This window comes from Anas platyrhynchos, chromosome 26, assembly GCF_047663525.1.
Source record: "Anas platyrhynchos isolate ZD024472 breed Pekin duck chromosome 26, IASCAAS_PekinDuck_T2T, whole genome shotgun sequence".
Lineage (NCBI taxonomy): Eukaryota > Metazoa > Chordata > Aves > Anseriformes > Anatidae > Anas > Anas platyrhynchos.
Window position 1 is genome coordinate 3,203,641 of NC_092612.1, and position 20,410 is coordinate 3,224,050.

At 46.4% G+C, this 20,410-nt stretch overlaps 4 protein-coding genes across 13 annotated transcripts in view; 2 read left to right on the forward strand and 2 right to left on the reverse strand.

The window, feature by feature from the left end:
* Nucleotides 1-604, reverse strand: part of ASH1L (ASH1 like histone lysine methyltransferase) — a 58,095-nt gene extending 57,491 nt beyond the window's left edge. For both annotated transcript variants that reach the window (XM_038167740.2, XM_038167739.2), the window contains exon 1: nt 450-604. The gene's annotated coding sequence lies outside the window, so the exon portion shown is untranslated. The remainder of the gene's footprint in view (nt 1-449) is intronic.
* Nucleotides 605-684: 80 nt separating this feature from the next.
* Nucleotides 685-14,368, forward strand: DAP3 (death associated protein 3). 5 transcript variants are annotated; one of them, XM_038167776.2, is made up of 13 exons: nt 715-829; nt 2,072-2,118; nt 7,108-7,230; nt 8,843-8,944; nt 10,188-10,296; nt 10,622-10,714; nt 11,267-11,397; nt 11,773-11,853; nt 12,253-12,411; nt 12,885-12,944; nt 13,668-13,757; nt 14,037-14,154; nt 14,257-14,368. In XM_038167776.2, the coding sequence occupies exons 2-13, from the start codon at nt 2,077-2,079 to the stop codon at nt 14,340-14,342; spliced, it is 1,194 nt and encodes a 397-aa protein (XP_038023704.1). In that variant the 5' UTR covers nt 715-829; nt 2,072-2,076; the 3' UTR covers nt 14,343-14,368. The 5 variants fall into 5 exon arrangements, with proteins under 5 accessions (XP_071884244.1, XP_038023704.1, XP_071884245.1 ...); XM_038167777.2 differs by lacking the exon at nt 715-829 and adding an exon at nt 900-1,135; XM_072028143.1 differs by lacking the exons at nt 7,108-7,230; nt 8,843-8,944; nt 10,188-10,296; ... (6 more) ...; nt 14,037-14,154; nt 14,257-14,368 and adding an exon at nt 2,745-7,101 and having other exon boundaries at nt 685-829.
* MSTO1 (misato mitochondrial distribution and morphology regulator 1) lies at nt 14,360-19,055 on the forward strand. Of its 2 annotated transcripts, none has more exons than XM_038167762.2 (14): nt 14,360-14,519; nt 14,600-14,708; nt 14,786-14,840; nt 14,912-14,987; nt 15,450-15,498; nt 15,830-15,968; nt 16,099-16,216; nt 16,316-16,450; nt 16,549-16,701; nt 17,441-17,572; nt 17,768-17,952; nt 18,181-18,282; nt 18,365-18,483; nt 18,738-19,055. In XM_038167762.2, exons 1-14 carry the CDS (start codon nt 14,442-14,444, stop codon nt 18,974-18,976), a joined length of 1,689 nt encoding a protein of 562 aa, XP_038023690.1. In that variant the 5' UTR covers nt 14,360-14,441; the 3' UTR covers nt 18,977-19,055. The 2 variants fall into 2 exon arrangements, with proteins under 2 accessions (XP_038023690.1, XP_038023691.1); XM_038167763.2 differs by having other exon boundaries at nt 18,184-18,282.
* LOC119713748 (GON-4-like protein) overlaps nt 18,324-20,410 on the reverse strand; it is a 31,843-nt gene continuing 29,756 nt past the window's right edge. For all 4 annotated transcript variants that reach the window (XM_038167742.2, XM_038167741.2, XM_038167743.2 and 1 more), the window contains one exon: nt 18,324-19,801. In XM_038167742.2, coding sequence (XP_038023670.1) covers nt 19,652-19,801 — 150 coding nt within the window. In that variant the 3' untranslated portion in view covers nt 18,324-19,651. The remainder of the gene's footprint in view (nt 19,802-20,410) is intronic.

The following is a 20,410-nucleotide window of genomic DNA, read 5'->3' on the forward strand; positions in this document are numbered from 1 at the left end:
CAGCCGCCTCACGGAGCGCCCGGCGGGGCCCGGGACCGAGGGGGCTCCCCGCGAGCCGGCGGCCGCTCCCCGGGCCCAGCTGTCAGGCGGCACCGCGCCCCCCGCCCGGCCCGGCCCTACCGGGGGCACGGCGCGGCCTCCCCCGGCCCCCCCCCGCGGGGCTCCGTTCGCCCCGCGGGCCCCGCTGCTGTCACCGGGGAGCCTCCCCTCCCGCCGCCTCCCGGCCCGGCCGCGGGCCCGGCCGCCGGGGATCCCCCCCCCCCCCTTGGGCAGGCCGCGCCGCCGGGGCCGCCCCGAGCCCTCCGGCAGGGCCTCGGCGGGGCGGGGCGGCGCGGCCCGGGCGCCGGTGCTCGGCGGGGCGGCCCCGCGGCGGCTCCCGGCCGGGCTCCCCTCCCCCCGGGCTCCGGGCCTGAGGCGGTCCCGGTCCCCGCTCGCCGCCCGCTCCTCACCGTGTCAGCGACAACGCGGCCGAGGCCGAGGCCGGGCTCCTCCGCGCCGCATCCTCCCGGCCGCCCAGCGCGGACGGGGCCAGGGCGGGACCCGGACCCAGCGGCCGCCGCTCCGGCCCTGCTCCGAGCCGAGGCAGCGACACCAAAATGGCGGCGGCTCCTGCTCCTCCGCGAGAGAGCGCCCGGCCCCGCCCCTCCCCGCGCCCGGCCCCGCCCCCGCGGCCACACCCCGGGGAGGCCCCGCCCCCGGCTCCACGCCCGGCTTGGGGGGGGGGTGGGGCCGGGCCGGGCCGAGCCCGCCCCGCGCCGCGTTTGGGCCTCGCGGGGAGCCGTAGCGGGCGCGCGTGGGTCGCGGGTCGCGGCCTGGTCCGGCGCCTGAGGTGAGTGCGGGGGGGGGGGGCGGTTTTCATCTCCCCTTTCCCTAAAGCCGCCCTCTGAGGGCGAGGCGAGCTCTCCAGAGGAGCCCTCACAGCGCGCGCTGTGGCTCCGGGGTCCTGTCAGGTGGCTCGGATGCCCCAAAGGCGCCGCAGCGAGCGCACCTTGCGGCCCTTTTGGGCTGTGCGAGGTGTGTGTGGGGCAGCGCCTTCACCCTGCGCCTCGTCACTGGCACAGCCGGGGCTGCAAACAGCCCGGAGCCGTTCCCCTGACGGGATTTCTCCTCCCCTGCCCGCCACAAGCGCAGCAAGGTAAAATGAGCCGAAGTCTCTGTGGGCTGGCGGCTTCCCGCATTCCCGAAGCAGAAAATCTGGAGCTTGTTGTCCAAAGATGCGTTGTGCCGTAGGTGGAAGAGTGCAAAGCGACCAGACAAAACTCCTGGCCTTGGGTGGGAGGGTATTTTCCCATCCCATGTGCTACCAGCTTTAAACATTGCTCTGTGCAGTCCAACCCGCTTGGATGTGCGTAGCACCAGCACTGCAGGTAACCGCGGATCCCACAGAGACAGCTCTTCCAACTGAGGAATTACGGAGTAATTATCTTGCTCTGACTGTACCGTGTGTCTAACCACAACCAAGAACTCTTACAGCATCTCGTTTGGGTATTGTCATTCTCTTCTAAGAAAGTGGATGGAGAAGACCTTGAATGCAAATGGCGTTGATTTAACTGATTTACTTACTTTTGTGCCTCCGTTGCATCACAGTTGCTTTTTTTTTTTTCCTCCTGTTGTAACCAAAGATGTCTGAGCAGTAGATACTCATATGTGGTTATGCTGAAACTGAAAGCATAGGAGCATTTTCAATCTCTGCCTTATTCCAGTTTCTTCGAAATATTTGCTGTGTAGCCCTTGCTGTTACATTCCTAACAGCTGCAGTTGAAATAAACGCCCATCCCCAGGAAAAGGATCTGTCTTCCTCATGAGAAAAATGAAAGATCTTTACTTGTCAAATAAGTTTCTTGTTTTTCTCCCCAAATGCTTTTCCAAAATGGCAACATAACTAACAGAATATTTTTTCAGTTAGGCAAATTATGCTGACTAATAGTCAACTGTATTTCTGTAGAACGTTTTGAGAGCTTGTGTGAATTATTTGTGTGCTTGGACTTTAACCTCTGTGGGCAGGAGTGATTCTGCCCCAGGCTAAGATACATTAATCAAAACAATGGAAAATTCACTTCTGTCTCTGCAGGAAAAATGCTGAGGAGTCTGAAGGGGTTTGTCTGCCATCCTCTGAAGGTAAGTCTTGTGGCAGCATGGTGCTGCTTCCAGGACTTCAGCTGTCCTGTGACCTAGAACAACAGTCTACAACTATAAAAAGTGATGTCTCTTATAAACTGACTGTGCAAGCTCCCGTTATGGAGAGAGACCACTGAGTGTGTTATACCTACGTTTTTCTCCATTCCTGTAAACATGTGGGACAGCAAGTGTGTGAGTGAGTCTGGGCAGTTGGCTCCAGTGAGATGCTTGTTAAATGACTGAGTCTAGCATCCTGAAACATCCGGAATGCTGAAGAGTCTGTATCTTGGATACAAGCATATCCCAGAAAACAGAGTACCCACTTGCTCTGCACTGCTGGAAAATACAGAGGAAGAAGCCCTTTCTTGATGCAGAAGAACCAATCTTTCACAAAGGCTGTGTTGCTGGTGGGAAGATAAGCTTCCCAAAGATGGCTTAGTGCTTCAGGTGGGTGTAGGAATATTAGCTCTGTCACAACACTGCAGCAGCACTATGTTATTAGTAAAGCTTCCTTATATTATAGGCAGCATAATGAATTAATGTTGCATATCTGAAGTGACTTCCTAAAGCTAAGAATTTCAATTGTTTAGTTTTCTGTTGGCTTTGAAATGTTTTTTTTTCATTAGTACATAGTGATTATGCACCGGTTGAAGAGGAAGACTGTTGAAGTCCTTGCTTCCGGAGACAAGATCCTGGCTGTTACAGTGTGGGGTTTATCATGGCAGCCTGTATGAAATCAGCAGTCTTTTCTAGAGACTTATATGTAGCATCATGTAGGAACAGCTCCACCTTATGGCACATGACTTTATGATTAATCTCTGTGTACCACGTGATAGTTTGCTGCCATTTCAGGGATCTGAGTTAAACTACTATCCTTTCGCAGATGGAAACTTACTATAAAGTCCACTCTATGTTGTTGGGATAAGCTGTGTTAAAAGATGACACGACAATGTGAGAGCTTTGCATGCACGCTAAGATTTACTATGCAGACCTACAGTGAACCAGAAAGATGTGTGCATGTGTTTGTGTCATTCTGTGTAAAGTGATGGGATTGGTGTTAAGCATCGTCTTCTGTTCAGGAGAAGGGACCGAGTGACGTCTTGCTTGCTACTCTAGAAAGTCAGAATATATAATGCATTAAAAGTGATATTTTAGGTCATTCAGAGGTACTCTTCTGTAGCTTTGTTTTATCCAGATGTGCCTATGCCTGAGGCCAACAAGGCAAGCATCCTGGTGGGGGTCTGTTATAGACCGCCGAACCGGGATGAGGAGACGCTTGAGGAATTCTACAGGCAGCTGGCAGAAGTTGCAAAATCATCAGTTCTTGACCTTGTGGGGGACTTCAACTTCCCAGACCTATCCTGGACATGCAATACAGCTCAGATGAAGCAGTCTAGGAGGTTTCTGGAGAGACTGGTGGGAGATGTGGTGGTTGGAAGCTGTCTTGGGCAGAGCGACCGTGAAATGGTAGAGTTCTCTATTCTTGGTGAAGCCAGGAAGGGGACCAGTAAAACTGCTGTATTGGACTTCCAGAGGGCTGACTTTGAGCTGTTCAGGACACTGGTTGGCAGAGTCCCTTGGGAGGCGGTTCTGAAGGGCCGAAGAGTCCAGGAAGGCTGGGCCCTCTTCAAGAGGGAAATCTTAATGGCACAGGAGCGGTCTGTCCCCATATGCCCAAAGACGAGCTGGCGGGGAAGAAGACCAGCCTGGCTGAACAGAGAATTGTGGCTTGAGCTTAGGAGAAAAAAGAGGGTTTATAATCTTTGGAAAAGAGGGCGGGCCACTCAGGAGGGCTATAAGGATGTTGCGAGGCTGTGCAGGGACAAAACTAGAAAGGCCAAAGCTCATCTGGAGCTCAATCTGGCTACTGCCATTAAAGACAACAGAAAATGTTTTTACAAATACATCAGCACAAAATGGAGGACTAAGGAGAATCTCCATCCTTTACTGGATGCGAGGGGAAACTTAGTCACAAAAGATGAGGAAAAGGCTGAGGTGCTTAATGCCTTCTTAGCCTCAGTCTTTAGCGGCAAAACCAGTTGTTCTCTGGGTACCCAGTACCCCGAGCTGGTGGGAGGGGATGGGGAGCAGAATGTGGCCCTCTCTATCCATGAGGAAATGTTTGGTGACCTGCTACGGCACTTGGATGTACACAAGTCGATGGGGCCAGATGGGATCCACCTGAGGATGCTGAGAGAACTGGCAGAGGAGCTGGCCAAGCCGCTTTCCATCATTTATCAACAGTCCTGGCTATCGGGGGAGGTCCCAGTGGTCCCCATCTACAAGAAGGGCCAGAGGGTAGACCCGGGGAACTATAGGGCAACGATGCTGGTGAGGGGTTTGGAGATCAAGTCTTACGAGGAGTGGCTGAGGGAGCTGGGTTTGTTCATCCTGGAGAAGAGGAGGCTCGGGGCGATCTTATCGCTCTCTATAGGTACAATAAAGGAGGCTGTAGTGAGGTGGGGGTTGGTCTGTTCTCCCATGTGCCTGGTGACAGGACGAGGGGGAATGGGCTTAAGTTGCACCAGGGGAGTTTTAGGTTAGATGTTAGGAAGAACTTCTTTACCGAAAGGGTTGTTAGACATTGGAACAGGCTGCCCAGGGAAGAGGTGGAGTCACCATCCCTGGAAGTCTTTAAAAGACATTTAGATGTAGAGCTTAGGGATATGGTTTAGTGGGGACTGTTAGTGTTAGGTCAAAGGATGGACTCGGTGATCTTGCAGGTCTCTTCCAACTGAGATGATTCTGTGATTCTATGCATGAATTTTGTAAACACAGTAATTCACAAAATGCAAATTTGTGTCTCTCAAATCCAGGGTAACTGTTAGTAGAGTGGAATTCTCTTACTCTAGGACCTTACCTTGGTTTGGTAGCACTTTGAAGACTTAGGAAGGATTTCATGTCTGCATGTACTTAGAAGCTGCTTCTACAGCCCAGCATTATCTCAAGTCCACAGTGGAAAAGTTCCAAAGCGCTGGAAGGCTACGTAGTGATTATGAGGAAGATGTCATGCTAAGGGGCAGACCGGTGATATTCTAACACGGTATCTTTCCAGGACTTTGTAATGTAAAGATGGGGTCTGTTCTGCTGATAAAAAAATAGAAGTTCTGCATATCTGGCTGTGAGAACAGAGAACTGGACTTCATTACAAAGTCCATCTCACGCTTGTGTGCTGTCTTACTGTGCTGCCTCCTACTCCTTTTGTAGGACTTCCCAATAATGGGCTTTTGTACCACAGAGAATCCAACTTCTGATCTTGTGAGGTTGCATTTTTCAAAAGTGTTCTTGGTAATACTGGTTGGATTAAGCATTGTTCAACTGAATTCTTGAGCTATATCTAGATGCATATAAAAACTGACCATAGAGCATGAAGTTAATGCTAGTTTAATTTTCATTCTGCGTAACACAGGTGAGGGACAAGGCTTTGTGTGGTACTGCAGGTAGAAGATGCCCAGAGTGCAGTAACCTTATCTTTTCTCTTAAATGAGCAGAACACATGGCCCTGAGATATCCACTTGTGATTTGAGGACGCGAGAGCATAAAATGCTCAAAGAAAATGAGAGAGCCTGAACTTCTAGACTAAGAGTGACCTAGGGGTGAAATGTTCTGGGTGAATAGGTGACAATAGTTGCACGTTGTACTTATTCATGTATTAAATTAGCATCTTAGTGTCTTGCTCCAGGCTGTAAATTAAGTCACTTAAAACAGTCAAATAAGATATCCTAATTGATCATTTGAATTTAAGGAGGAAAAGAACACCGTGGGAACAAGAGAAGATAGTATTAAAATGTGATGATAAAAATCAATATTTATTGTTCTTCCATATTTACACCACCACTGTTCATTACAGAGGTACACAGCATTGAGTACAAGACTGTTAACTCCTTCCTTTCCCCCCCTATTTTTTTTTAATAATGTGCTGAAATGCTGAATGAAGAGTCCATTGTGTATTTAATGGGGGATGTGGGGTAATCCGACATCACACTTTCTTCTGAGCCCTTGTGGCTCTCAGATGACCCCCTGAGGAAAACTTGGATGACAGCAGAATTGCATCATGCTGCGTGGAACTGAAACAGCTGTTCCTGTCTCTAAGCTTGAGTTTACGACTCCTCTCATCTATGCACACAGACAAAATAGGAAAATACTTGCTCTGTTTATACTCGGGGCCTGCAACTGTTCCAGTCAGTAATATGGAGGGTAATTTCAGTTTTGGTCGCTTTGGTCTCAGCTGCTGGAATATAAGCATTTTTTAATCATTGATGAATCTAATTTTTTCATATTTTCTTGCACTATAACATAATAAAATGCTTGTCCTTCCACTGCTCACTTTCTTACCTGTTCTGGCTAGGCTTTATGGGCATGCTTCAGGAGCCTGTCTATGGAGAAAAGAATTAATCAGCTTAGCTGGCTGTTTCAGTTTCTCAGCCACATCTGTATTATAATGAAAGAGTCTGTATGCAGGGACACAGTTAGGAAAATCAGTGCAGGGAATGTAATTATAAATATCAAATAGTGGGCAGTGCTGTGCTAATCCCTCAATAATTGAGGTGATTATGGATTACCAGACAGCTTGAATTTTCAAGGTAGTAGCTACTGTTCATCAGTGTAGGCAGAAACATTATGGGAACTTCCCAGCAATAAGGCCCTAATGGCTGTACGTGTGCTCTTAAGCAACCTCAAAGGGGATAACTCGTTTTGGTGCAGGATTTGGCCCTTTAGATGACCTAAGTGAACAGATACAGTTTAGAAGCAGGCATCTAAATATGAAATACGGTTTTAAAGTGCTTGTTTTTTTCATGATGAGTTTACACTCTAAATGTGAGTTCCTCTTCTGATTGCAGAGACTTTTGCTTTGTGTTGTGTGGTACCTAGAGCCTATCACAATGTGCATGCAGTGGGTGCTCAAAACAAATTCCTGTCTGGTTTTCACTGCTACCAGTCTTCAACTGCTGAGAAGTTGGTTGTCTGACTGCATTTTTCTTTCCGTAGTTGGACCATGGATATGCTCTCCATGCAGCAGCCAAAGATTGCTTTAGTTCTGTCCTCAGCCAGGATGTCCAAATCCCAGCAGAAAGACCAAGAGCAGTTTTCTATACCAACGAGTCTGACCCGGTGAGTAACTGCCAGGATTGTTATTGTCAAACAGCAGGTGTGTACATCCCAACAGCGTGTGGATGCGACGGAGCCAGGAGTGCTTACTGGGACTGGGTTGTTCTGGTAAACATCAGGGAAGGCAGCACAAAGACCTAGTAACAGGCATCTAGACCATAATGCCCAGCCCAAAGGAAAACAGGCAATGTCTGTGCAGTTTAAAACAAGGCAGGGCTGGTCCTGTCTCAAAGCTCCTAGGAACAAGTATTGATTCCTTCTCTATAGTTGCGTAGACAAAATAGACTGTATATTGCAGAGCCTCAGATGTGGCTTAGCTTGTCATCAGACACCATTAATTTCAACTCCAAGGTTATCCTTCCCTGACTAACCTCCCCCAATTGCCTATGGAGGGGGATAAAAAATACACCCCAGATGACTTCAGCACAGGATAGCTCTCCAGCCTTACACTCTTCATCTTGAGCACAAAATGAAGTGGGATAAAGGAATGGAATAAGCCTTTGAGATGCTTTTCTGCTGCCTCTGTAATTGGAGTCTTTCAATGCTGATTCCTCTGGGGTCTCTATGGAAACAGCAGCATGCAGATGATCTTGCTCATGTGGTCGGAGTGTCTCTATAGATCGCACAGGAGAGTCCAGATGGCAAGAATTGTCTCCACTGTCCTGTACCTACAATTTATGTTGCCAGGCAACTGGCTTTGGCATTCTGGCTTCACGTGCTGATGTTTGGCGACATCCACCATTGCTTACTAATTTATCAGCTCAGCATTCCTCAGACTTGCTGTATTGCAGATTGCATGTTGCAGCGGATCAGCTCCGCTGGCTTGCTTCATCAGCAAACCTGATAGTTCTAAGTGCAATCATACTTGTGCACAGTAAAGACCCATTAAAAATGGATTAAGAAGGCCAGACGAAAACTAAATTTTTAATAAGACTTAGTATTTATATACCTTTCCATTAGCAAAACTCAAAGTGACTAAACATGATGATAAAGATACTGACCCACTTTGCAGGTGTAGGAGCTGAAGAGTGAACGAATTTGCCTAAAGTTATGCAGTGGGTCAGTGATGAAAATGAGAATAAAAATGATCTCTGGAGTACTGCCCGTCTGTTCTAGTCCATAGATAACGCTGCCGTGCAAAAACACAGCTGCTGCTAGTCTGTGTCAAATGGAGATACACACTCCTTAATCAAGTAACAGATACTTAGTGAAATTATCTAGTTACGGACCTAAAGTACACTTGAATCTAGCAGACAACTCTGAGGGCAATCACATTACTGTCCAGGTATCGCGGTGGTCAGAAGTAGAAGCAGACTAATAACAGATTACATTCATAAAGCACAGGGCTGCTGGTGCCCACGAAACACAATGGCTCATTCACAAGTTGAAGCAATCTGCTTATTGCCTGGTAGGATATACTTTAGACTCTTCCTAAGCATCTGCCTGCCAGTAATTTTCTGATACTATTTCTGCCTTGCTTTATTTAATATTCAAGTTCTTCTGACTTACTGTAAACATCTACTTGTTTTGATTGAGCACCCTCCCAAGCCTTCTGGGTGCAGAAAAGAGGTATCAGGCTATCTGGAGCCTTACAGTTTGCATTTTACCTTCCCAGGCCAACCACACAGAACACCACGAGGGTCGCCACTATAGCATTCCTCTTGAGGAGGTGAAAGCTGTTTTTCCACATGGACTGCCCTACCGTTTCCAGCAGCAGGTACTTTTGTCTTAAAGTAGATTTGTAGGGAGTGGACTGGTACTAGGGAAGAACTGATCCATCAACTACCATGCTTTTCTGTTGGAATAAGACAGAGTGGTAGGTGTGCTGATTATTCAGCTGAAAAAAAAAATATGCAAGAGTGCAATTATTCCTGGTCCTCAGCAGCATTTTCTACATCTCAAAGATACAAGTCAGTCTAACCAAAACAGTGGCAGAAGGACACATGGATTCTACCTTAGGCAACGTTCCTTCCAATGTTTTCCACCTATAACTTTTGAATACATAATGAATTACAGAAATATTTTTCCACAATTACGTTTCTGTATGAAATGGGGTAGCTCAGGAAAAAATCTTATCAGCAACAGACATCTTGTTTATCGATTTCTGTTGTGAGACTGATCATGCCATGACTGGATCAGGCTTTGTAAACACGTAACATAGACCAACTGACTTTAGGAACAGATTTCTTATCCAAGTTAGCAATTCTGCGTGGTCAGATTTTGATTCATTGACACTACTGAAGCACTATGCTTTTAGTCTCGCACTCACTAGCTTTCTTACACTCAGCATTTTCCCAATTCAGACTGCAGTTGGAACCTCCTAATTTCTCAATGTGCCTGTTGCTAGGCTTAAGATAAAACAGAAGGGAGAGCGTGTCTACTACTACAGCTTGGTAGCTTGCAATATTCAAGTCTTGGGTCTGTAAGAAACATTTTTAATATTACAGAAAAGATGGGAAGTGAAAAGAAAACATTATTTAACATCTTAGATGCTTGGCTTTTTGATAACAGGCTTGATGAAGTATTACAGCTATTTATCCAAGGCTTGGGAATACTGAGAAATACAAAAGTATTGTTTAGGTTTTATATTTGAAAGTAGTTGGCTGTTTTTTCAGCCTGAGATTACAGAAGAACCTTAGTGTAAATTGCTGTATTTCTGGTAAAATCACCTCTTTACAAATTTGTTCTAGTCTGGGAGGTTGAGAGACCGGAGTGCAGACTGGTTATAACTACCATAGAAGTTTGATGTGGAACTTAGAATGGCCCTTACGAATATATTAGAGGTGATCGTATAGAGTAACACCAAAAATGTCATGATGAACCAAGGCATAATGGAGTTTTCCTTCAGCTGGAACCATCCGGGGAAGGGCCCTTGGCAGTGTCAGAGATGGAGTCATGCTAGGAACAGCTGTTGTGTGCTGGCATGTGGCTTCTTATTCATGTTCTGTTCCTTTTTTCAGGTGAAGACCTTCAATGAAGCCTGCCTCATGGTGCGAAAACCAGCTTTGGAACTTCTCACTTACCTGAAAAACTCCAACTTTGCCCACCCAGCTGTCAGATATGTGATCTGTATCTTTTATCACTTACTAGATAGTAGAATACAAGCTAAACACAAGCAGGTGAGATTACACACATGATGAGATCACACATATTTGATTACTGCTGAGTACCGTGGTTTAGTCTTCAGGGGGTGGTTCTATCACGCCTGTTGTCAGCAAAAAATCCTCTGAGGAGTTCTTGAAGCTTGTCTGTGGCACAAATAAATGTGTGCAAATCTGACTTAAGGTCCATAAACAGTGGTATCAGCACAGCTGAGGGAATGGCTATCAATTAACAGTCAACTAATGCTTGTTAGCGTTTTGTTGGAGACTTTCCTTGACAGACTGTGTTGGAGATGGTGAGAGAGGAACAGGGAAAACCATGACCCTGTGCCATGTGGTTCACTACTGCGCGAGGCAAGGCTGGCTGGTGCTGCACATCCCAGATGGTAAGACCACTGATGCTGTCTGTAACTGCATCACATACACTTGCCTATCTGGAATATGCTGCTTCAAGAGAAAGCTGCATGGTAGGCCAGTGCAAATTATCTTTGTTTTTCTGCAGTGGAGAAGATTTATTAAGCACACACACAAAAAAAAAAAACACCAAAAAAATAAAGTGGAACACAATGTGGCATTCATCTATAAGAAGGGTCCTAAGGAGGACCTGGGGAACTACAGGCCTGTCATCCTGACCTTGGTGGCAGGAAAGGTGGTAGAATGGGTAATTTTGAATGGAATCACACCATGTGCAAGACAAGTAGGGTATCAGGCCCAGTCAGCATGCATTCATGAAAGGCAAGTCTTGCCTGAGCAACCTCATCTCCTTCTACGACAAGGTGATCCACCTGGTGCATGAAGGAAAGGCTGTTGATGTAGTCTACCTAGACTTCAGCATATTCTTTCTATGTAGCAGAATAAGGATAAGAGAGAGAGACCCGTCCACCCAACTTACACAATTATTGTGATTAAAAATGGCAACTGTTTTATTTTGCTTACAGCTCATCTCTGGGTGAAAAACTGCAAGGAGCTTATGCAGTCTTCCTATAAAAAGGAGCGACTTGATCAGCCTTTGCAAGCATCTTCCTGGCTCAAGAACTTCAAAACCTCAAATGAGCACTTTCTAAAAGAGGTTTGTAGAGTCGTCTTGGTTAGTAGCTAAGAACTATCCACAGGATCGTATCTCAGGAACTACATGTGCATGTTGGTCTTCCAGACTTTGAAGACCTGGACATGAAATCTAGACTTGCACATTTTTGAGAAGTGCTTCATGTATTAATGCATGCACTCATATTGCATACAAACCCTACCCATCACTTGAATGTAATTTTTTGTAGAAAAAGAAGTACTATAAATCCCCCTCTGGGGATGGCTATTTGAGCTGAAATCTTTGCACAGATTCTGCTTTAGACGTTAACTCCAGAAAAGAAGCAGGAATCTTGCCATCCAGAGCTGTGAAGCTACCTCTGTGCTCCCTCATTCCTGATTTAATCCTTCTCTTACACAGATAAAAACACAACAAAAATATGTGTGGGGCAAACGAGAAAGTACGGAGCAGGGCAGACCACTGGGTGAAGTGGTAGAACAGGTAAGGAGTAACAACTGTTTCTAGCTTTGATTTGCCTTTTATTAGAAAATTCCATTATTGCATTTGTAAAACAATACTGCTTCTAAAAAACCTTACAAACAACATTCTAGGAAGCAGAAGACATTTTCCTTTCAACAAGGTCTCCATATAAACCATAATGGAATTTGTGTTGGATCTCTAACGGGATATGTAAACCCAACTTGGGTAGAAGCAAAAATTAGAACTTCAAAGTTCCTACATTGTTTACTATGAGACCAGGTTGCTCCTTTGAAAGGAAAGAACAGACTTGACTGTTGTTACATCTTCCTTACTGCTTAGGAAGGACAGATAGTGCCCAGAGTTGCCAACATCATCTATTGATGAGAACAACCTGAGTTATGTTTCTTTTCCTACTCTAAGGGTTTAGCCCGAGTGAGGAGTGCCAGCGATGCTGTAGGGGTGGTGCTGAAAGAGATAAAGCAGCAATGTCATCTTGGTTCGTTTAGAGTTCTTGTGGCAGTGGACGGAGTCAACGCGCTCTGGGGAAGGACTACGTTAAAAAAAGAAGACAAAAGCCCTGTAAGAAGTGATTTGCTCTGATGAAATTTCTGTGTATATGTCTGTACTGCAAGGGAGAGCAGGGGAGGGTGTATTGTTTGAAGTTCAATAGTAATCCCTACTGTAGAGCTTGTTATACATAGCGAGGTACACATTTGGCTTGTCACCTATAGTAAAATGCAGGTTTGGCTTTGCTAGCTCAGAGGGACCTGCAGAATACATGTTTTTTACGCATTTTTTTTCTGAAGAAAGTTTTCTCAATAAGAAGAAGGGATGTATATGTAGTGTTTTGGTAGGAAAGGTTTGGGCACTTCTCTGTAACGTTACTAGGGTTGAATAGTGCTAAGTAAAAGCTAAGGAAAAAATGCACCTAAATGATGCACCCAATAGATATTTCCACTCTAGTTTAAAGTGGGGGGAGAAGAATTTATTTCTTGGATGAAAACTACTGGCAAAAAAAAAAAAAAAAAGTCATACCAGACAATTTTCATTAGGTTTCTCCAGAGGAGCTGACACTAGTGTACAACCTAAGGAAGATGATGATGAATAACTGGGTGAGTCTTGTTCTTTACCTTCGGCTGCCTTATTTGCAGCAAAGTTACATGCTGGTACGTGTAAAGCTGCAAACTAACATTGTGCTATTCCTTCAGTGAATACACAATGCGACTGTTTAGGGTTAGTATCTCATCAATATTTCTGACATCAGCTAGCAGCAGATGTGTGTGCCAGAGTATAAGAACAGCTTAAATATGTAATGATGCTTTTCTTGAATGCTAAACTCCAGTTTGGCTCACACTTTCCTGAGGTAGCAGTTTTTAAAAATTCTTAATGACATTTTGTTTTATGATTTTGTTGAACTAATGAGAACTTTTAGTTTCTAGAAACAGTTAAACTTCTTGCTGTTGGAGGTTAATTCCTTCTGCTGCTTTTTCAATCCCCTGCTTTTTAATCTCTCAGGTAGTCTTCAGATTTAAATGTGTACAGAAAAATTCTTTTAAAAGTTTCTTAGATGTTTCAGATGTCATTCTTACTCATAAATGGCATTCATGTTTCAGTGCCAACACTTAAACACTAGCTCTCTTTTCTGTGTGGCATCTATACTTGGAATAGCCATGATTAACATACTTAGGAGCATTATATTGGGTCTATTACACAGAAGTTTGGAATTGAAATAACTGAGAACAGGGAAGAAAGGACCTCACTTGTTTAGAATCTGTAACTATTTCACAAATGCAAAGTTTGCAGGTAAAATGTGCTGCAATCTACATCTCTTTTAGAATGGAGGTGCTATTGTGACAACACTTAGCCAGACTGGCTCTCTGTTCAAACCAAGTTCTGCATATTTGCCCCATGAGTTACTGGGAAAGGTGAGTCGTGACTTTTTTTTTTTTTTTCTTCCCTTTATTTCACATTAGGAAACAAATAAAAATCCTTGTTTTGGAACTGTATGTAGGTCCAAAGATTGCAGGCTTTCTATAATCATCTTCAGATCATACACATCGTTAGTGTCCTTTGCTTAATTATGTGTGAGCTCACACCTTCTTGCAGACAGCTCCACCAAGGCCACGAAGCTGTGCCCGTGTGCTCCTGCCTGTCAGCAGCCTCCCTCTCAGCAGTCACAGGCTTTGCTTTCCCTTCCCTTCCAGGAAGGATTCGACGCTCTGGATCCTTTTGTCCCTGTCCTAGTTCCCAACTACAGCCAGCGGGAATTTGAGAGCTGCTACCACTACTACCTCCATCGCAAATGGCTTCAGCACGAGCAAGGTGGGGCCTGAACCGGCCGAGGGCCGGGCAGAGGCGGGCCGGGGGGTGGCGGCCGCGGAGCCGCATCCTCAGCGCCCTTTCTCGTCCCTCTCTGTCTTGCAGCGCGCACGGAGGCCGGCAAGGAGGAGCTGCGCTTCCTGAGCGGCTCCAACCCGCAGCAGCTGGAGCGCCTGGCGGGGCCGCTGTAGCGCCGTTAAATAAAGGGCGGAGCCGGTGTCGGTGTCCGTGTCCGTGTCGGGGGGGGGCCGCGCCGTGACGCGCCTCCGCTTCCGCAGCCCGGCGAGGCGATGGCGGCGGGGGAGGCGGTGACGCTGCAGCTGGGGCCCTACGCGGGCTGCGTGGGCTCCCACTGGTGGGGGCTGCAGGTGGGCGGCGGGAGGAGGCCGGGGGGCACCGGGGGGGGGCCCGGCGCTCATTCACTCGCTCGCCCCCCCCCCCCCCGCAGGCCGCGGCGCCCCCCGGCCCCGCCGAGCTCGTTGCCGGGACCCTGCTGCGGGCCGCGGGCGGGCGTGAGGAGAGCCGCACGCCGCGCCTCATCGCGCTGGAGCTGAAAGGTAGCGCCGGGAGGGACGGAGGAGGGAGGCCGGGGCGCGGCGGGGCCACCCCGCTCCCCGCTGCTCCCCTCTTGCAGGCGGCGTGGGCTCGCTGGGGCGCGGCGCCGTCTGCCCGGAGGCTCCGGCGGCCTGGTGAGTAGCGGCGGGGGGGGGGGGGCCGCCGAGGGGCAGCCGGCAGCCGCCGCCGCTTTGCGTTGTTGCAGGCGCGGGGACGTGGCGAGCTACGTGGAGCAGCCGCCGGCCGGAGGCGCCTCGCCGCGGGACCGCGGGCAGCGGATGGTGAGGGAGGGAGGGAGGAGCGGGGCCGGGGGTCGGGGCTGCGCCGGGGGCCTCGCCGCGGTTTCCCCGTCCGAGCAGGGCGCCCAGCGCCGCGTCTGGGTGGCGCGCGGAGATCCCCGCGGTCTCTCGGGGCTCCCCCGCTCGCTGGGTACCCGTGCCGGGCTCCGTCACCCGCCCGGCCGGGCCGTGCTTCCCGGTGCACCGGCAGAGCCTCGGCAGGACGCGGAGGTTCTGCTGGACGCCGCTGGCAGGAGCCTGCCGCTCGCCGCACCTCCGGGCAGCGCTGGATGGACGTGGATGGGATCCTCCGGAGCCGCCTCCTTGTGGCTGAGCAGCCCCAGCTCTCAGCTTCCCCTCCCCACGGAGGGGCTACAGCCCTGGCACGTTGGGCTCTCTCCAGTACGTCCACGAAAAGAAGAGGCAAAGCATCGCGTAATTGCCTTCCCCGGGCTTTTTCTTTAGGGAGATGCTTCTTCTGATGGAAAGAGCAGCTCCGGCACTTCTCTTCAAGGTGTGCACGTGCTTTTTGTATGTTATATTTTTGTCCTACCTGACATGTACAATCCTGATGGTTTTGGTTTCCTTGCTGAAGATCAAAGAATTGTGGAAAGGTAGAGCAGCCCCCGTGACTGCAGACTGATGGTAGACGGTTTGTCTGTGAACTAATGCAAGGGCACAAGAGGAAAAGTTACGTGATAGCATTTCTTTGTTTAAAGAAGTAAACAGGTTGAGCAACTGTACCATACAATATCAGGGGAAGCTTTTTTCCCCATTTGCCTTTCCTATGCAGGGGATATTCAGAGTGGAAAAGATGTTGGCTCTTCACACTGCTCTCTTTCCAGATGCGACTTCTGCCCCTGCACAGCTCGATGTTTCCTGGGATGTTTGCTCAGGCAGCAGCATGCAGGTCTGGTCCGATTACCTCAATGTGCAGCTGCATCCCCGGAGCATCTACGTCATCCAGCAGTACAATCACAACGGGTATGTCTTAGCAGAAGGCTAAAAGGCAACAGCCATTTAGTTCAGAATTTGTTATCCAGAACAGGATCTTAATTTTGGCTTCAGGTGAATATTAAGATAGAGTAGAATAAGAGCTTTTTCTACTTTTTAGGGAGTCTGGTCGTCTAGAAGCCTTTGGACAAGGTGAAAGGCTCCTGCAAGAGCATGGCTGCGTCGAGGAGCTGGAAGATCGGTTGCACTTCTATGTCGAAGAGTGTGATTATCTGCAGGTTTGATATCTCAGTCCACCCCACCCCACCCCTTTCTTTTTAAACAAACTTCTTTTAAGATTAAACAGAAACTTATGTCATATCTCTTGTTTTACACAGGGATTTCAAGTCCTCTGTGACCTACACAGTGGGTTCTCTGGAGTTGGTGCCAAGGTGACAGAATTGCTCTATGATGAGTATTCAGGAAAAGGAATCCTGACCTGGGGCTTGACTCCAGTCATACATAACATGGGGGTAAGTAACTGAAAAAAAACACAAGTTAAAAGCAAGTAAAGCTATCATGCATCTCATTTGCATCTTTAAGAATACATTTGTTGGATTTTTCTCCCTAGGATTTTCAGAAGAATTTTTACAGGCTGATGAACACAGTGCTAGGAATTGTGCACCTCTCCAGTCACAGCTCGCTGTTTTGCCCAATGTCGCTCAATGGGAGTCTAGGACTCAAGCCACAACCTCCCATTACATTTCCCTACATTAACTATGATGTATGTACTGTGTAGCAGTTTACCTAAAAAATGCTTTCTTTAGTAGCTTACAGCGTTACTTGACGCTCAAAATATTTTCTGCATATTTTAGTTGTGTGTTTTATAATGGTGCTCTCCTAAGTACAAATGATTTTTCTCCTGTCAGTAGACCCAACTGCTGGCTTACTATTCTTTTTAACTTTTAAAAAGATTAACGAGTTTCTCTTTTTGGATGCTTTTAGTTAGTATACTATTTTTAGTTTCTGCACTGAAAAAAATACTTTACTCGCCACTCTTAGATCCTGTTCCATGTTATTATTTGCATTATTACTGTTAACTTTTAATTGTCAGTCTGTTGCAGCTGAAACTAGATTTCTGAAGTATATTAAATACATGCAAAGCTAGTTCTAAGTCAATAGTCTGCTTGAGGTGTGAACAGTACTTCATTCCGTTACAGTTTAATCAACTGAACAGAACATGCTTTTAACAGTGTAGGTATTCTAGAGGTGCAGGGTATGCACCTCAAGCCCTGTCCAGGAACTAAAAATCTGCTGACAAGAAAACAAGTTAACAGATCAGTTGTTAGCCAACAGCTGACGCTTACCCAAAATCTTAAATAATGGTTTAGCATATTGTTGTTTTTTTTTTTTATATATATATATATAGGCTGTTGTTTAAATTAACTGCTTTTTGTATGTATTTTTAAGGAACAGAAGAGTTTAAACTTGTCCTGTAACAGTTCCATTTGTATCTTCCATAGGCGTCACTTAACTACCACAGCAGTGCAATTTTGGCAGCAGCACTTGATACCCTTACCGTTCCTTACCGACTCTGTTCCTCTCGGGGCTCTATGATGCATCTTGCTGAAACACTTAATTTCTCTGGGAGAAAGGTAAGGGCTTAGAGAACAGCACCCTTTAACTCTTTCAGCTCTACCTGAGCTACTGCTGTAAACAAGAGTTGGTGTTATTCTACTTCATGTACATGCAGCAATGTAAGCACCTCCTTTATAGGACAGAGGCCTGTGTCAGAAGCATGGGGAGCGTATTACAGACCATGAGTTGTCACCCCCCTCTCCAACTCACAGGTTGCAGCTGCGTGGGCTTCTGTTCCCTTTCCTGCTGTGAATGGCCACTCGCTTCCAGATGTTTTACACGCATACCAGCAGGACCTGCCCTGGAAGCCGCTGTCTTCGTGTAGGGAGCAAAACGTCAGCTGCTGTTTTGCTCAGTCTGTTGTGCTAAGAGGAATTAGCAAAGAAGGTCACACCAGGTAATCAAAGTTTGCACTACACTTTTCCTTCAGAACTCTGGCAACTTCTGACTTAAATTCGTATAAAATTACTGCCTTTCCATTAGGAGTGTCAGTTGACTTAAGACAGGCTAGTGATACTATGCTGCTAGTTTAACAGCAAAACAACTAAAGAGCAGTTAAGTCACCACCATCTTCATTCAAATCCCCCCCTCCACCTGAAAAAAACATGATTTTTTTTCTTTGCAGCAGCTGTCCAGGAAAGCAGCCTACTTCTCCACTCCATGCTTTTGAGACAGCTGAGCAAATTCTGCAGCAGTATTCACACGCTGTGTTTCCTGGGGCATTCAGGTTGGTTAAGTCTCATTAGGGAATACCAACTAGAAAGGGAGGACAGAGTTTTGTGTAACTTTATTCAGTTTCTTCTTTACAGCACATTCCACGTTCTTGAGCAGCCGTGTATGACCCGTCCTCCCTATCCCTGTTTTTTTTCTCCACTGCTGACCAGACAAGGCTTCCTCCTGGACAAACCTACCAGTTATTCTGCAGCAGGTGATGTGTAATTAAAGTTACTTTGTAACAGGAAAAAGGGGCAGTAGGGTCTAACAGAGCTAAAGTGTTTTTTTTTGTTTTTTTTTCCTTAAAAAGCACTTTGAGTTAGCAGGGCAAAAACTGAGTCAGAAGCACATTTTTTACTATGCTTACTTCACGTAAAGCAACTGCTTATCAAGAGGATCATTAAGTAGAATAGACTAGGGAAACACAGTTTGATGGCTGTATTTAAACAAAGATATCTTTCCCTGCAGCTGTTGAAAGTATCCCCGTATTAACATCCCTGCAGTCTTCATCTGTTCTGCACACACTCCTCTACAGCTTATACAAAGATGTACAGAAGCTGAATATTCGACGATGGGCCAGCTTTTTCTCTGCAGGAGTAGAACAGGCTGACTTCCACGAGGCTGTAGAGGCACTAAGAACTCTATCACAATGCTATGAGACAGGTTTTGGAGACGATAAATCTGAAGATGAAACAGATTCAGACTGACTCATCTTTATTACTGGAGATAGGGGAAGGAAGAATATTCTTCAAGATTGCTTTCAAAATAAAGGAAATGGTGCTTGAAGATGGCCCCTCTGCTCCTTCCTTTTAATTTAACCCTATTACAAAGGCTGGCAGAAGTTGTCCCCCTAGTTGAAGTCGTGTTGTAAAGGAGGAAAGCTGCTTCTTCTGGTGGTGGTTGGTTCTTCTAAACTCTGCAAACTCATGTGCTTTGCATGTTAGATTAAGACCACACAATAAATACAATTTGAGTTCTGTAACTTTCCCATGTACAATCAACACAAGGGAAAAAAATTACAAAAAAATCATGTGTTCCACATGAAAACAAACATCTTATTATACAGTATTTACACATTCTCTGCAAAGGTCTGATGGCTGAAGTCTTTGTGACAGGCAGATGTCAGTGTCCACAAACATCAGCCCTGTCATTTTGTTTCTGAAGTACCCTGTATAGATTCTGAAGGATGTTAACACTTTCTTTGTTCCTTTAGTTTGATACAGGTGGAGAAGTGCTGCTTGTCAGAAGTTACCAAGAAAGTGAACCAAAAAAGGTGCCACATTAAGTACCTGCAAAAGCATTTTTTCCTTTATCCATAGCACCTGTCTAGCAGCAAACTGGCAAACAGCTCTCAGTCAGCAGCTTATCAAACCAGGAAACCCTTAGTCATCAGGTTCTTCTTCAGAAAGCAGCAGATCTTTATCTGACAATTGGTCTGCATTACTAGTACTAGTTGCATCCTCCTCATCTTCAGAACTCCCATCACAGGATGTATGAAACAGCTTCATCAGTTCTCTGAACCTGTGGGATACCTGAAAACCAAGGGAAATTCAAGATGATTAGTGGCCTGAACGGTGATGTGAAGTAGAAGTTTCATATTAGGAAGTTCAGGGTTACGTTCTACACAAGACTCAACATAAAGGGAGAGAGAAATGTAAGTGCATAGGGTTGTTTTCTTTGGAAGACAGGTTCCCTGTACTTAAATAGAGGGCTGACAACCCAAGTATCATAATTGAAATACTTCTGGTACCAAATACAAGGCTAGAATACAATGGTAATGTAAAAAGGACCAAGTCAGGCGTTACATTTTTTTTAGTTCCACTGCAAAATACCAGTTTGTTAGCCTTTTGGAAAAAGTCAGAATTTTCCAAAAAAAATCTTCATGAATAGGGAAAGCTGGCAGGCACAGACAAGCACTTAACTCCAGACAGCAAAGCCTAAATACTCAGGGGAAAAAAGATGTAGCTTAATAAATAAGGAAACAATTGCAGTTAACTAAGACACAGCAATAAGGAACAAGTTTCAGGCGGATGAAGTAATAATCACCCTTCAAACTAGGTTAACTAAAATGGCTGTGAAGGAAGACAGCCATGTTACAGACCTTTCACACAAACAAAATTATTGTCAACAGTACAAATGAT